We start from the raw sequence: 15,212 nt of genomic DNA, 5'->3' as shown, positions 1-15,212 counted from the left end.
CCTCGCAACTGGGACGACCAGCCTCCTGTTGAAAAGCCATGACGGCGCGACGCCCGGTCAGGATCGACCTTTCCGATGATTCCTCTTCGGAGGAGGAAGACAATGACGTCGCTGAAGAGTCAGGATTCTTTGATCTGGAGGCTGCTGACGAAGACGATGAAAGCGATGATTCCGACGCGGCGTCCAGCTCGAGCATTGAAACAAACGCACAATTCCACCAATTCAACAAACTACCCATTGAGTTGCGCCGCCACATCTGGTCCTTTCTCTGCCCAGATCTGGCGCCGGGACCTCGCATACTAATGTTCTGGGCGAACTCTTCCGAGGAACGAGCGGGATGGGCCGTTGATGCGACTTTTTCCCTGCTCGAGACCACAAAGTTGGTCCGTCTCATGATGGCCACGCACCACGAGAGCCGCGCTTTAGCCCTGAGGAGGTTTCCCAATACCCTCGATATTTGGGACGGCGATATGGATATCTCTGTTCCTTTCAACAAGGAGACGGATATCGTCCACCTCAACGTCCACCCATTGGCTGACGATTTTATGTCTGTCCCGGACGCTGCTACCATCCTCCTGGGCTTTTCCGATCAGATTGTCCATCTGGCGGTGGACATCGACACCTTCCACAGGAATGGGTACTCACTCGGTCCTTCCGGCGGTCCTTACCTCCTCCACCAACACTTTCTACTATGCTTCCCCGAACTCAAGACGTTCTACACTCCTATTGATGGCAACGCTGTTTCCAGCTCTGCGTCAGTGTGGGCTGTGTCTGACCACGCTGAGCGCCTTGAGATTCCGATAGAGGAAGGGGATTATGGGGAGACCAACTTTAACATTTACCGGTGGCATAAGCCCGACACTTCCTGCAGGTTGGAAGGACTTTGCGAGCCGTTGCGCCAAGGTACCATGGGCGACAGCACGATAGCGAGAATTATAAGGAACAAACAAGAGCTACTGGCAGATGAGGGCGGAAGGTCTCGCGTCGAAATTTTGCGCCGCATCCAGCAGCTGCCCATGATATACTTTACTGACCCTAGTCGGGAGGAGAAGGTGAAGCGTCGGGCTGACATTGTGCTGGCTGGCGGGGAACTCTCCCAGGAAAGTGACTGGAGCAGCACTGGAGAGTCGGGTTCCGATGCCTCGGACGATTCGATTCCCGATGACGTTAATGGGTGGCCGGGCGAGACGTTGGAGGTTGATCCCGACATGATGGAGATGGATTCCGACCAGATGGAAATGTACGAATATTTTGATGAACACGATGAATACGAGAGCGAGGGCATCGACGACGCTAGCATCGCTGAACCCGAGACCGACGACGACAGCGAGTCGAGCGAGGTCGACGGGTACATCCCCATCATCGACCTTACGTCCGGGGGCCATCATAACGACCACTTCCGAGGCTTCTCGCCGCTTCAGAGTAGCGACGAAAGCGACGACACGATGGATGATGCGGACGACAGCGACAGCCATTCAGAAGACGACGACTCGGAAGACGGCGGTTCCAAGAATAGGGTCCCCGCCGCGTCACGGACTCGACAGCTGGCCAGCCGCCGAGTCATTATGGACGACAGCGATGGAGACGACGAGAACATGGAAAAGGCCAACGGTGCCGATGAAGATGTGGAGGATGACCTCCCTGTGATGTCTCGATCTCGCAGGACGGCCAAACGCCGAATCATTGTGGATGACAGCGATGACAGTGATGACTGAGTTCGTCCCTTGTACCCACCCCATCCTGCCTTGGGAGATAAAGACAGCGAAGGAGCAAATAATGGTTCAGCGCGTCCACCGCCTATGCAGTGACTACCTAATATGTTCATAATATTTGGAGCCAAGGAGATGGAATGGTCCGACGGAGCAGGCCAAGCACTAATACAACGAAGAAAAAGGACGCTGGCTAGGGGCGCGACGGCAATGCGGGCGCAGCGCATGATGACTACGAAGTACTGCGATCACGCGGCCAAACTAATTGCCGACCACCAGCCCGTACCGATGGGCGACACCATCCGTTGAAAGGCTTTCCAGCTGTTGCGTTGGAGGCGATTGACCTTAGTACGACTAAGCGGTAATGGTGAAATTCATTATAATAATATATATGCTAATATTTGTTTTGTTGCTGATGCCTCTGTAGTTTATGGCGAACCCATAATGCGACGAGGAGTTTCTAGAGATGTTACATCGGGATATCTAGGTGGTCCGTGGAACGGAAACCGGAGTTGATATAACCCGACAATATTGGGGGACTAATAATGTTTGCTTCCCCGCCTTCCCACAAAGTTAACTACGGATACTACCGACATGAAGATGTGCCATCTTTTCTATCCGACATCGTATGCAAGCAAACACCGACCACTGCCGCCACTAGTCGCTCCCACTACTCCCGAGTCCCGAGCCCGTGTCCCGCCAATGCCCATCGGCAACAGGGAACTTAGTGCCGGACCAGTAAGCTTGTGGGAATGCCGCCTCCGTCTCCATCTCGACCTGGAGGTCCAACGGGAGAACCGGGGTCCCGGGGAAAGGACGTGATTATGAAATGACTGCGAGGACCGAAGCGAAGTGATGCTCGCTTTTTTCTTCGCCCGAACGGTGGAATGGACACAGAGGGGTATGCCGTATATGGAGAAGCGCGTTCCCTGAATCCTCCCCCAGGAAGGGAGATGTGAGTTTTTCAGCGAGCTCGGTTTCTGTTTGCGCTCCTCGGCATCTGGAATCGCGTAAGGAATCAATATCAACACAGAAAGGTCTCCTGGAAAGTACGAGAAACCCCATCATGTTGTTCCCGGCGGCTCTTCCGATCCTGTCCCTCGGCCTGGCATTGGCTTCAGCTGTCAGTGCTGGAGTTGCAGGCCAGGACGTCACAAGAGTCCAGAGTAGGCAGCAGGATATGGTGAGTAGTCTTCCTGCCTATGGCTCGACGCAAATTTAGAAAGAACAAAGAAGGAGAAGTATATCCAAAGATCTATTGGACTAATCCGAGGTCTGGTATGTCCATAGGTCACTTGGGACGACCACAGTCTTTTCCTCAACGGCGAAAGACTGATGGTCTTTAGTGGCGAGATCCATCCCTTCAGGTATGAGACACCAAGAGAAAGTGAGGACGGAAGAAGAGGAACCTAACGCCCATCGCTTCACGTAGACTGCCCGTTCCCAGCCTCTGGCTAGATATCCTCCAGAAAATCAAGGCCTCCGGGTACAACTGCGTGTCCATCTACATCAACTGGCATCTCATCGAAGGAGAGCGAGGCGAGTTTCGTGCGGACGGCATCTTCGCCCTGGAACCCTTCTTCGAAGCTGCAGCACAGGCTGGCCTCTACGTCTGGGCGGTAAGGTGCAACCCTTTCACCTGATGCCTGTATCCGTCCCGATCAAAAACATGAGAAAAAGGGTTGCTAACCGAGACGTATCATAGCGCCCTGGTCCGTATATCAACGCCGAGGTGGCTGGAGGCGGTTTCCCCGGTTGGCTGACTCGAGTTCCCGGTCCCCTGAGAACAAGCAACGAGGATTACCTGAATGCCACGGAACTGTACGCGCTCTCGCTTTCCTCTCCTGTCGGCTAGCACTAAGACCCCGCAAAAGTTACACGCAGGAGATTGGCAAGATCATCGCCAAAGCCCAGATCACAAATGGCGGGCCCGTTCTTCTGTTCCAGCCGGAGAATGAGTACCAGCACGCCCTCAGCCATGTTCCGATGCCCGAATACGAGTACTGGGCAGCCGTCGACGCCCAGTACCGCCAAGCCGGCATCGTCGTCCCCTATGTCAATAACGAAGCCCACATGTATGGCTACATCACCGCCCACACGGAGGCTAGCGTTGACATTTACGGCCACGACGGCTACCCTCTCGGCTTCGACTGCGAGAACCCGGAAGTTTGGCCCGAAGACAGCCTTCCGACTGATTGGCTGGCCATCAATAACGAGTTGGCCCCTGATACCCCTTATGCCATTCCCGAGGTGTGTCCCCAAATAATGGATTCAGTTTCCCTTACTTCCCCCCCTCACAGCACATTAGCCTGGGAAGCATTCCCGCTGAGTCCTGAGCATGACAGTTCCAAGGAGGAGGCTTCCAGCATTGGGGCGGGGCCGGGTTCGAGAAATGCGCGGCCCTTCTCAACATGGAGTTTGAGCGCGTGTTTTACAAGAACAACTATGCTGCTGGCGTTACCCTGTTTAACATTTACATGGTATGCACCCCCTACGACCTTCTCTCCTTGATACATGCATGTATGCTCGACCCTGTCTAACGAGTAAGGCCTTTGGAGGAACAAACTGGGGCAACCTGGGCCACGCTGAAGGATTTACGTCGTACGACTACGGTGCGCAGATTACCGAAGAGCGCCAGGTTTGGCGTGAGAAGTACAGCGAGGTCAAATTACAGGCCAACTTTTTCCACGTGTCTCCTGCTTACCTTGAAGCACACCGGTTCAACGCGTCCCTCGACTTTACCGATAATGAGGCCGTTACGGTCACTCCGGCAATCACCAACACGACAAGGTTTTACATCTCTAGGTGAGTCGCATTGCGGTTTCTCCAACAAGCTTTTCTAATATTGCCGGTGATGCAAAAGGCACACGAAACCCGACTCTACCGACACAGCCGCGTATCAACTCGCTGTCAAGACGGTCAAGCATGGGGAGATCACCATCCCTCAACTAGGCGGCAGCTTGTATCTGACTCGTCGTGACTCCAAGATTCACGTCAGTGACTATCCGGTTGGCGACATGATGCTGATCTACTCATCTGCCGAGGTCTTTACCTGGTAAGCTCTCCAGACAGTTTTCTTCTCCCTCGAGCTGGCATATGGGAAATATGGGTAATGGCCGACATGGACTGAGCTAACATGCCTTGCAGGAAGAGATATGACGACAAGACAGTGCTTGTGCTGTACGGCGGGCTTGGAGAGCACCATGAAATTGCTATCGACGGGAAAGGCAGCAGATGCAATGGCAACAGAATTATCGAAGGCTCTGACGTCCAGTTTGAGGATGGAGACGGTTACACCATCGTTGCCTGGGACGTCACGGAGAGTCGAAAAGTTGTCCGAGTCCATGGCAGTCTCTATATCTATCTCCTGGGTAAGTGCAAGCCTCCCACCGGCCCTTGAACCCCGCTGGGTCCTGGGTATTGTTCTGTTATCCGCCTGCCTGGTCACGAGTATTCATCTGACGCCCACCAGCCCGTAATGAAGCCTACAACTTTTGGGTCCCGCCCACCGGGGCGGGCTCCGACTACGGAACCTCAGACCTCATCGTCAAAGCGGGCTACCTGCTGCGGACTGGCAATGTCAACGGCAACAATGTCCACTTGGTAGGAGACGTCAATGCCACCACTCCCATCGAGATTGTTGGCGGTGCCCCGTCAGATCTCGAGCGCCTCACCTTCAACAACCGCTCCCTCGATTTCGAGCAGAATCCAGTCACCGGCGTTGTGACGGCCACCGTCGACTTCTCTGTCCCCGAGTTCTCTCTCCCCTCGTTCAGTCAGCTCGCCTGGAAGAGAATCGACTCTCTCCCCGAGGTGCGGGCCGATTATGATGACTCCCTCTGGACGACGGCCGATCTGCGCACTAGCCCTAACGATATGCATCCGATTCGCACGCCCGTGTCGCTCTACGCCGGGGATTACGGCTACCATACCGGCTCGGTCCTCTTCCGGGGCCACTTTGTCGCCAACGGAGCCGAGACGACGCTGAACCTCGCCCTGCAAGGGGGCCAAGCATTCGGCTTCTCTGTTTGGCTCGATGACATATTCCTCGGGTCGTGGACCGGCGAGGCTAATCTTGCCAGCGGCTCCATCCTGGTCGATCTCCCGCCCGATCTCAAAGAAGGAAGCAGCCACGTTATCACGGTGCTCCTCGACAGCATGGGACTGAACGGCAACTATGTGGTCGGCGAAGATAACCTCAAGCAGCCCCGCGGTATCATCGACTTTGACCTCGCGGGCCACGACCAGGAGGACGTCCGGTGGAAGCTGACGGGTAACCTGGGCGGAGAGCGCTACGCCGACCGCGTCCGCGGGCCGCTCAACGAAGGAGGGCTCTTTGCTGAGCGACAGGGGTATCACCTCCCCGCGCCGCCGACCTGGGACGACGAGCTGGGCTGGGTGGACGCGGACCCCACCGATGGCATTGGTGCACCCGGCGTGGCGTTCTACTCTGCAAAGTTTGAACTCGATCTTCCCAAGGGTTACGATATCCCCCTGGCTGTCGAGTTTGGCAGGAATACCACGGGCGGCAAGTACCGCGTGCTGATTTACATCAATGGCTACCAGTATGGGCGGCTGATTCCACATATTGGCCCTCAGTCGCGGTTCCCTGTTCCCGAGGGTATTCTGAACCACCACGGAACGAATCATATTGGCATCGCGCTATGGGCTATGGAAGAGGGCGGGGCGAAGCTTGAGGAGATGGAATGGGAAGTGTCGATGGTCACGGAGACGGGCTTTGGCGAGATTCAACTCTCTCCTGCTCCGGAATGGGAGAAGCGGGAGAATTCTTATTGAGGAAGACGAATACTGCCAGTCACATCACAGGGGCAGTGTCATGAAAGCACACGACTTTCGATTATCTCTCGCTCTGCTTGACCTTTTGCCACTGCCACATGCCTGTGGCTGGAACTTGAGCTTGACAATATGAAAGTCCGGCCTGTCAGTTGTCCCTGAACTTCAAGGTCTAGGTTAAGGAATGGGTCTTCCTTCTGTGTCGTTTCACACACTTTCTGAGCCTCGTTCTTCGTTTCAATATTCTTCTGTACTATGACTGCTGTAATCTTATTTCTGCCTGTGGGAAGATTTCAAAAAACTTTATTAACCGACAGGGCTGTACTGTCTCGGACGCCTCGACCATTGTCGAAACCCGGGCAGTATATTTGGAAGGAGGCGTCGCCCTGTCGGCGGACGCCACAGATCTCCCAGCTTCAATTTCACGGCTTGACACGAGTGTGGACGCAAGCCTCTTTCTCTTTTGAATGAATAGATATATCGTGCTTGCCTCTGAGGACTGAACGATATCTTGCGTGGCTTGGAAGTCGCATCCAGGATATTGGCTCTCGAAGCTAATTTCGCCGCAGCTTGGTCCTATCACGCTCAAACTTTCCTTATGTGACTCGAAAATAGGCTCCAACTGCGGTAGTCACAGTAACTCTGTCGTGATCCGGATGCTGCGCCTGGGCGAATACCGAGGCCCAAAAAAGGGTTTAAATAAGGGGCCTCCACGACCATCTCCGATTTTTCTTTTCACTTTCTTTCTTCCTTGTCATCTACACTGCTCGTCAACTTCCCTGTCATCTTGTCGTCTCGTCTTCTTCTCTCATCTCCACCTCTCATCTTTACCCTCATCTCCAGTGACGAAACAAGGACAAGTTGGCTGCCACCATGTACGCCACTCTCTACACCACTTTTGCGCTCCTCGGAGCCCTGATGGCCGTCCAGGCCATGCCTGTCAACCACGTGAAGCGCAACATCCTTCAGGCCCTCCCCGAAAGCGCCGACGAGATGGACCTGAGGTTCCAGCCGCTCCTCGACTTTGACACCGACAGCTGCTATAACACGGCCGCGATTGACCCGAATGGAAGGCCCAACCCGGGAGAGCAGGCTACCGGCAGCATCACGGGTGATTGTCGTTGGCGCCAGCAGCTGGAGAACAGCAACGTGTACTCGCGGCGCCGATGCAACAATGGCATATGTGCCATCTTGTCAGTTTCCCTTTCCCCTCGCCATCCTTCCCGGGCCTCCCATTCTTTTCACAAAGGGCTTGCAAAACGGAAAGAAGCGTCCAAGACTGACGAGAGACTTGTCTTGGTTTGCTTAGGTACGAGTACTACTTTGAAAAGGACCAGGCCGCCATGGGCAGCTTCGCAGGCGGCCACTTGCACGATTGGGAGAACGTCGTCGTCTTCGTCTTGGACGGCCGGGTGCTGCGAGTCGCACCCTCGTGCCGCCACAAGTACGAGGACGCGAAGAACCATGATTTCTTCCTGCTGAACGACACGCACCCGTTGATCGTGTACCACAAGTACTCCATCTCCACCCACTGCTTCCGTTACGCCATGGCCAAAGACGTGCACCAGGTGGAGAACCACTTTGGCGAATGGTACCGCAGCCCTCTCATCAGCTGGGACAGGTGGCCCGACAACAAGCTGCGGAGCATCATGATGGCGACGTGGAAGGGAAAGGTGGGGCCCCGGCTGGGCGACAAGTTTGGCGATACCCTGAGGGATGCTCTCGGCGGTACTATTCCCGACTTTGACCCCTACATCGACGAGAACGTTGCGAGGCGCCGGAAGACCAAGAAGCCCAAGAAGACGAAGGAGCCCGAAGAGACTGACGCTCCAGAGTCGACTGAAACTCCCGAGCCTAAAACGACTGACGCTCCAAAGTCGACCAAGACGCCCGAGGCTAAAACCACGGAGCCTACCCCGGGACCCGAGACGACTACAAAGACTGTGACGGTCTCCTGGGTAGAAAGGCTCAGGGAGATTACAGTCACCGAGGCGGTCCCGACGGTAGCCCCGACGGTAGAGGCGACTTGGGCGAGTCAGGCGACTGCACAGGCCGAGGCGGGCTCTTGGGCAAAAACGGTCGAGGACATTGTAATCTCTGAGGCGATCCCCGGAGCACAGGCGACTGTCACTGCACAGGCCGAGGTGGTCCCCTGGGTAGAACCAGTCAAGGAGGTTGCACCTGCAATCACCGAGGCGACCCCCTGGGTTCAGACGACTGCACCGGCTGAGGCGGTCCCCTGGGTAGAACCCGTCGTGGAGGTTGCACGTGTAACCACCGAGACGATCCCCGGGGTTCAGACGGCTGCAAAGCTCGAGGTGATTCCAGGGGCAGTGGACACCAACGGGCAAGAGGGTAACGGCTGCAGGGTCAATGTCTCGGTTGAGTGTCTCGGGGCGAAGGCCAAGGGGCTTATGCGTTTTCTGGGCAGGTCATGATGGGGCATGCATGGGTGCGGTGTTGTGTGATTGTGGCGTTGATTTGGCGTTGATTTGGCGAGGCGGTTATTGATGATACCCTTTGTTTTCCGTCTTTTTTTGTAGCAAGTAGAAATGAAGACATGGTAACTTGACCTAACGTCGTATTCCATACGCCCAGTCCTGAGCCACAATGGGTGTGGTCAAGTCCAGACTCGGAAGCTGGAAGAGTAGAAAGTAAGAAAAACAAAACAAGACTTTAAATTTTGTAATTGACCTAATCATAGGTCTGACGTCACATCAAAGAGCCTTTGGATATTATGTAAAGACTCCTCGACTAGTTGTTTCACGGCAAACTGGAGTAGTGTACTTGTCCCTCGTGATACTTTATGCACAATGTGAAGCTGGCTTGTATTTCATCGCTGTAACTGACAATAGGTACGTACATACCTGCCCTAAGACACCATTGCAACTGAAAGTACAGTGGTACCTCTCTGTCTTTTGCCAGCATCTGACCTCCCGCATCCCCAGCGCGAGGCGATCCAGGGGGACCAGGGGTATATTCGTATAAACCAAATCGTCATTCCCTCCTCTAAGAATGCTATTCCCTGGGGCGCTTTCTATAATCGTCGCGACAGAGACAAGAGTCGACGACATGCCTAGATATATGCTCAACCAAATTCGTATCATATATGTTCCTCCACTTCTCATGGGCAAGCAAGCACTGCGACTGGCTGGGAGGGCGACTCGCCCTCTATGAACGATTATCTATCCCGGCCCAGGCGTTCTTCGTCGTCGTCCGTCAACTCGTACGCGGGGCGGAATTCCTTTCCGTTCGCCCCTTCTTTCTTTAGCTGGGGGTTCGGATGGGTATCGCGCTTTCCCCCTAGACTCGTATAGCCCTTTCGGACCGTTAATGTACTCTTCATCGTTTTCACCCCGTGGGACTTGGAGACTCACCTGGTCGTACAGAGGACAATACGAAACGCCCAGATGCCGAATAAACTAGGAATCTCGTCAGTACTCGGACTCGGTTTGTCGTCCCTTTTTGCCCTCTCCCATGATAGCGAGACTTACCGCCCAAATTTCCACTGTTCAAGTTTGTCAGGGTTAGCCGGGATGGGTTTAATCATAGTGGCAGCCAAAGTCCTCGGATGCGAAGGAAAAGTCCGGGGTAGACGCAATATCGTAGCCCTATGTGAATGATATGCTCTTCAACAAGACGACGTACCATAGTGCCAGTCAATGACTGGGTGAATCCGCATAAATGGAGGCCATCCCCGGTCCGTCGGGTCAAAGTGTTTTAGATTCTCCCCGTGCGGGTCTGTCCTCCGTGTTCCCACAAAGATGGCCTGTATGCTCGGCCGGTCGGCCAGGTAGGCCTGTAGCCCCTGCTTCATGGGTAAGGTATATCGGTTGATGTCGAGGTGATATTCGGCGGCGGACGATTCGACAAAGTCGTCGACTTCGGCAAAGGGGTGCTGGGAGACGATGTAGACGGTTTGGACCTTTTCCGGAAAGGGCGTGGAGTCAGGGGATGGGTCCGGGGGGGCCGCATTGGAAGCTGGTCGGCTCGGCGCGGGGAAGCGGCGGGCAAGGCAGGCGAGGATGACGATGAGGAGTACGAGGCCTTGGATTTCCGGTGTAAGCTATTCGGTCCGTCGGCAGCACAGGAAACAACGGGGGGCCTTCTCTGGTTGGGAGGGTGGGGAGACCCAAGGCACGTACAGTCTTTCCCGCCGTTATATGATAAAGAAAGCTGTTCCAGTCTTGCGATGCAAATGTTTTAGTGTCTTTATGGTCGTCCAGAAGGCAAAAGGGGGACGGGACGAGGAACAAACTTATATCGCTCCAGTGCCTCCTCAGTAACGGCCATGGAGACGCGCAACCGTGACTGAACAGCTCGGAGGAGAGGTGTCGCCGGCTCCTCTGCTAGGAAAGAATCAATCTTGTCCCTCAAGTCCCGGGCCACCTCGTACAGGGAGCGCGGAGTTGTGTCGGCGCATCCTCTCGACTCGGCCGAGGGGCCGTTGTACGACGGCGTGCCCTCGTGGGCGGCGGGGGCGGCGGCTGCAGCAGCGTGTTCGCCGTGGTCTTGTATCGTCATGAGTCGTATCCTTGTTGATCGCCGTAGGTTGGAAGAGGGCAGGGGTGGACGCGCGCGCTACTGAATGTTGGGGACGACGGGGTTGGAAGGATCGAGAATCGTTGCAGCACGCAGAAAGAGGCAAAATAACCCCGGACCCGTGGGGGTTCCCATACTACCCCGCCAGACACGGGGGGCCCCGACCGAGGTGTGCCAAACGGGACTTTTGCCGCTTACCGCCTGTCCAATCAGGCTTAGTGGGGTGGTCACGTGACCAAGTTGTCGATTTCACACGTGCCACCGTTCTAATAAGGCTGTTCGTAACTTGGTTTGGTGTAGATTTAGCATTTGAATTTGTGTCGCTATGGATGTCCAAGTTTTTCACTAATGCCGTCGCCTACATGTCCGATCAAATGATATCCGTTACGCATTTGGCGAAAGTGGCTGTTATAATCGTTGATATAGTGGCCCCGCGAAGATCCCGACGAAACTTAACCTTCAATCATTAGAATCCATTGGAACTTGGCTTATCAGTGGCTATCACCGCAGGGAACTAGCTCCAAAACTCGAGAAGCAGGCATCCATGATGTGAGGCTTCTTGCGCTACAAGCACGCGTTGTGAAAAGTACAAACGAAAGAAAAAAAAAGTTTACGTTAGAATCAATTTCGTAGCATTGCCAGTCGCCTCTCTTCATGTACCCGACATGTCTTTTGGCAACTCGACGAAATGGTCATTGATGGGGATAAGGTATACTGTAATCATGCAGCCCTGGCCGATAAACCTAATTCAGATGCTTGCAGGTTATGAGCCCGGGGGACGGACAGGCCATTTCTTTCCACACCGAATTTTATTACGAGATCTTTATTCATCCTTTTGTTCACCATCTAAAAGTCCATGAAAACGATAATGAAGAGGAGCAACTTCTTTTACTAGTCCTTGAAAGATACGCTTCATACAAGGGCTTCATATGTTGAATCATAAGGAAATCCCTTGCGAGCCTGTTTGTTTTGTTGAATATTTCTTTGTATTCATTGGCTTCTTGTTTCCGAACAAAGTGCCGTGGAAAGTAGCCGGTCTTTTCTTTATAGATAATCTCCTATTGTTGTGCTTCGAGATGGGCAAGATAGACATCGTGAGGCGAATTCGACAACGATGAATAACTGCTGTAAAGCAAGGGAGGTGATTCGGAAGCTGCCAGTCGAAGAGGCTGTTTTGGGACAGAAAATAACAAATATTTGCTTGTATTATTATAGGTGAAGGCCTTATATTGAAGGCGTATCCTTTAAGGACTGGAAGAAGTAGGTATCCTTCGGTGTCATCGTTTTTAGACTCGAGGCATAGGCAGTGAATAAAGATGTTAATAAATTCGGCATAGGAAGAAACTCCAGTTGTCATGTAGGTCTATGACTTTATAATCTACCTTTTTTGTATTTTTTCCTGTCTTCGTTTTCCATCATATCCATAGTTCCTGTACGTAAAGAAGAGATGTAGATTCCCGACTGTTCTGCGACTTAACGTTACTCTACTCCTCTGCAGCTTCATACAATGGAATATTATTCCCTCCGCTTCACACTCGACGACACGAGTCCTTGTATTTACGTTCTATAATTTACGGGCTGCAGGTTGATATAATAATCTCGTTGGCCTGGGTTAGACGTTCACGACACAGGCCAGTTTGGTTGAATCTGAATATGATTTCAGGTCTTCTGTGAGAAAATACAGCTGTCCATATCAGAAGAACACAACTTAGGTACAGACACTGAAGCGTGTGGATGGCATACATCGCGTGTACAGTATTTACATTGGTGAATGCAGAATATCACCAAAAGACCACAGCAACTAGTCTCTGATGATTTGAGATGGCAAATGCACACTGACACAACCATATTCACACCTGTCCTGTGAATTCCACCAATGGGCCTAAACCACTCAACATGTCTGAACCGATGACGTCTGTCCCGAAAGACCCTGATTGCGGAAGAGGCCCACCGGAAGATGTTGCCAGGGTGCAGAGTTCCAGTGTCAATTGACGAGCCTGCCTATAGACTACCTATGTACGTTGTAGGTATGTCTGTTATAGTGTACAGACTACCTATTATATGGCGTACGTCACATCGGGCCGACGTTTTCCTTTTGCGATGCGACTCTGCGCTGGATAATATTGTATTGGCCCTTGATTTGCAGCCAGCAAAGCAAACGAATGCCCGCCCTATCAAACCACCAACAATCTGGGGCGTCGTGCCAGCGACGTTTGGACCCCAAGGGTAAAGCTGACAACCCGCGCGAGCGAATTCAACCGCTCCAGTCGGGTCAAAGACATGGTACAGCCCGGCGCATAAAGCCCTCAGTGTCACAAGGTAAAGGCGACAATGGTTGCATTCCCAGTTTTACAACGGTACACCACGCATAGCCCTCCACATAATCATCGCATATATATTGGAAACAGGGACTGTCGGATGAATCCCCCTCCCTTCTTAGCTCGTTTGATCGACAATTACCCGAAATCGTGCCTCGCACTGGCCAAGAAAGCGCTCGGTTGTATGCTACCCCACGGCCTTGTCCTCCGACACTTGCCTATTCGGGACGAGGCGGAGACCGATTTGACCACGGCGGGGGGATCCCCTTGCCGGGTGCCATATTAACCCTGTCTTATCGTCGGCAGTTGGGGCGGAGCAGCCAAGAACATGATATAATGCCCAGGGCGAGCCACGCTCTGGGAGCTTGATCGAGAGTTCCTACGGGCGTCCTGTTGTCGTGAGAATTCCAAGAGCTGAAGCTGAAAACAACTCATCGTACACCATGCCCAGCAAATACTCCCTGTTGGCGGCGGGGCTGCTCCATGCCACCACCGTCCTCGGTGCGAGCCAGCTAATCGCTTCCCACTTCACCGGGAACCTCTACAGCCTCACCCTGTCCGATAACAATGACTTGTCCATCACTTCCCAGACTCGGTCCGGCAACTTCTGGCCCGCATGGCTGGACTTTGACAGCCAATCCAACACCCTCTACGTTGTGGATGAGGCCAACTGGTTCCCCCCCAACGGCGTGACCACCTTCACCGTTGCCGCCGACGGCAGCTTGACACAGAACAACGATGGCCAGACTGTGACATCGGGAGCGGAGGTGCACAGCACCCTCTACGGCGGAAACGATGGGCGCAGCTTCCTCGCCTTGGCTCACTAGTTCGTTTCCCCCTACCCCTTTCATTTTCGCCCAAGTCCCATGGTTACATATCCGCTGACCGACCCCTCTCCGTACAGCGGCTCCTCCAAAATCTCGACATTCCAGCTCCCCCTGACATCCTCCTCCAGAGCCCTACAGGAATTCACCTTCCGACTGTCCGGACCCAAGTCCAACCCTCGCCAGGATGCACCCCACCCCCACATGGTCGTCCCGGACCCGACAGGACGCTTCCTCTTCTCCGCCGACCTCGGCGACGACCAGATCCGCGCCTACGCCATCGACTCGGCCACCGGCCTCCTGACCGAATGCCCCGCCACGGCCACCAACCCGGGCGACGGACCGCGCCACCTCGTCTTCTATAACGACTGCAACGCCCCCAGCGCCATCTTCGTCCTCAACGAGCTCAGCAACTCCGTCGGCGTCTGGAATGTCGACTACTCGGGCGCCTGCCCCTCCCTGGCCCTGACCCAGACCATCTCCACCTTCCCCGAGAACGTGCAGGCGCCCCAGGGCGCCAAGGCCGCCGCCATCCAGGAGCGCGACGGGTTCGTGTACGTGTCCAACAGGCGCGACCGCTCGTTCGGCCAGCAGGAGGACTCGCTCGCCACCTTCCAGATTGGTATTTCCGACGACGGCAACGTCGAGCTCGACTTCATCGAGGCCACCTCGGCCCACTCGTTCTTCCCGCGCACCATGCAGATTAATGCTGCCGGTGATCTCGTCGCCGTCGGCGGCCAGACGAGCGCGACTGTCGCCATCATCGAGAGGAATGCGACCACGGGACTGCTCGGGGATCTCGTGGCTTCGGTTCGTGTCGGCCAGGCGGGTACCCTTGACGAGGAAAACGGACTGAGCGCCGTGATCTGGGTCGAGTAAGCAGAGACTGAGGGATGCATCTAAGGATGCGATATCAATTATAGATTTTTCCGCCTCTCCGTTACAGCTGATCCATGAATCCGCCAGCAGTCCAGAGGTTGCCATCTGATAACGCCGTTGTACATAGGTGAAAATGACATTGCAGC

General features: G+C 54.2%; 7 protein-coding genes across 7 annotated transcripts; 5 read left to right on the top strand and 2 right to left on the bottom strand.

Annotated features, from left to right (window-relative positions):
* Positions 1-38: 38 nt before the first annotated feature.
* Positions 39-1,715, top strand: ACRALDRAFT_1071538 (uncharacterized protein; the record flags this gene model as incomplete). The annotated part of the gene is made up of 1 exon (XM_071017873.1): positions 39-1,715. The coding sequence occupies one exon, from the start codon at positions 39-41 to the stop codon at positions 1,713-1,715; it is 1,677 nt and encodes a 558-aa protein (XP_070873953.1).
* A 1,060-nt stretch (positions 1,716-2,775) lies between these two features.
* ACRALDRAFT_2042754 (glycoside hydrolase family 35 protein) lies at positions 2,776-6,506 on the top strand (the record flags this gene model as incomplete). The annotated part of the gene is made up of 10 exons (XM_071021282.1): positions 2,776-2,892; positions 3,000-3,076; positions 3,142-3,328; positions 3,415-3,530; positions 3,584-3,959; positions 4,055-4,189; positions 4,258-4,514; positions 4,573-4,764; positions 4,857-5,080; positions 5,182-6,506. 10 exons carry the CDS (start codon positions 2,776-2,778, stop codon positions 6,504-6,506), a joined length of 3,006 nt encoding a protein of 1,001 aa, XP_070873952.1.
* Positions 6,507-6,530: 24 nt separating this feature from the next.
* Positions 6,531-7,328, bottom strand: ACRALDRAFT_211613 (uncharacterized protein; the record flags this gene model as incomplete). Its single annotated transcript, XM_071023742.1, has 5 exons — positions 6,531-6,648; positions 6,717-6,783; positions 6,819-7,093; positions 7,139-7,168; positions 7,243-7,328. The coding sequence occupies 5 exons, from the start codon at positions 7,326-7,328 to the stop codon at positions 6,531-6,533; spliced, it is 576 nt and encodes a 191-aa protein (XP_070873951.1).
* Positions 7,329-7,376: 48 nt separating this feature from the next.
* On the top strand, positions 7,377-8,941 carry ACRALDRAFT_1071536 (uncharacterized protein; the record flags this gene model as incomplete). Its single annotated transcript, XM_071017872.1, has 2 exons — positions 7,377-7,696; positions 7,813-8,941. 2 exons carry the CDS (start codon positions 7,377-7,379, stop codon positions 8,939-8,941), a joined length of 1,449 nt encoding a protein of 482 aa, XP_070873950.1.
* A 358-nt stretch (positions 8,942-9,299) lies between these two features.
* ACRALDRAFT_1077112 (uncharacterized protein) lies at positions 9,300-11,175 on the bottom strand. The gene is made up of 6 exons (XM_071018596.1): positions 10,762-11,175; positions 10,649-10,689; positions 10,152-10,550; positions 9,998-10,011; positions 9,881-9,925; positions 9,300-9,822 (listed from the first exon to the last, which is right to left on the bottom strand). Exons 1-6 carry the CDS (start codon positions 11,025-11,027, stop codon positions 9,685-9,687), a joined length of 903 nt encoding a protein of 300 aa, XP_070873949.1. The 5' UTR covers positions 11,028-11,175; the 3' UTR covers positions 9,300-9,684.
* ACRALDRAFT_211610 (uncharacterized protein) lies at positions 11,092-12,912 on the top strand (the record flags this gene model as incomplete). The annotated part of the gene is made up of 12 exons (XM_071023740.1): positions 11,092-11,248; positions 11,286-11,300; positions 11,346-11,446; positions 11,541-11,631; positions 11,688-11,736; positions 11,816-11,976; positions 12,122-12,216; positions 12,473-12,508; positions 12,594-12,629; positions 12,677-12,715; positions 12,758-12,812; positions 12,851-12,912. 12 exons carry the CDS (start codon positions 11,092-11,094, stop codon positions 12,910-12,912), a joined length of 897 nt encoding a protein of 298 aa, XP_070873948.1.
* Positions 12,913-13,806: 894 nt separating this feature from the next.
* ACRALDRAFT_2028155 (uncharacterized protein) lies at positions 13,807-15,066 on the top strand (the record flags this gene model as incomplete). The annotated part of the gene is made up of 2 exons (XM_071020518.1): positions 13,807-14,189; positions 14,268-15,066. 2 exons carry the CDS (start codon positions 13,807-13,809, stop codon positions 15,064-15,066), a joined length of 1,182 nt encoding a protein of 393 aa, XP_070873947.1.
* Positions 15,067-15,212: the final 146 nt, after the last annotated feature.

This window comes from Sodiomyces alcalophilus (genome assembly GCF_042370955.1).
Source record: "Sodiomyces alcalophilus JCM 7366 unplaced genomic scaffold ACRALscaffold_5, whole genome shotgun sequence".
Classification (NCBI taxonomy): domain Eukaryota; kingdom Fungi; phylum Ascomycota; class Sordariomycetes; order Glomerellales; family Plectosphaerellaceae; genus Sodiomyces; species Sodiomyces alcalophilus.
Note: the sequence above shows the minus strand (reverse complement) of the source record. Positions and strands in the feature narration are given on the sequence as shown.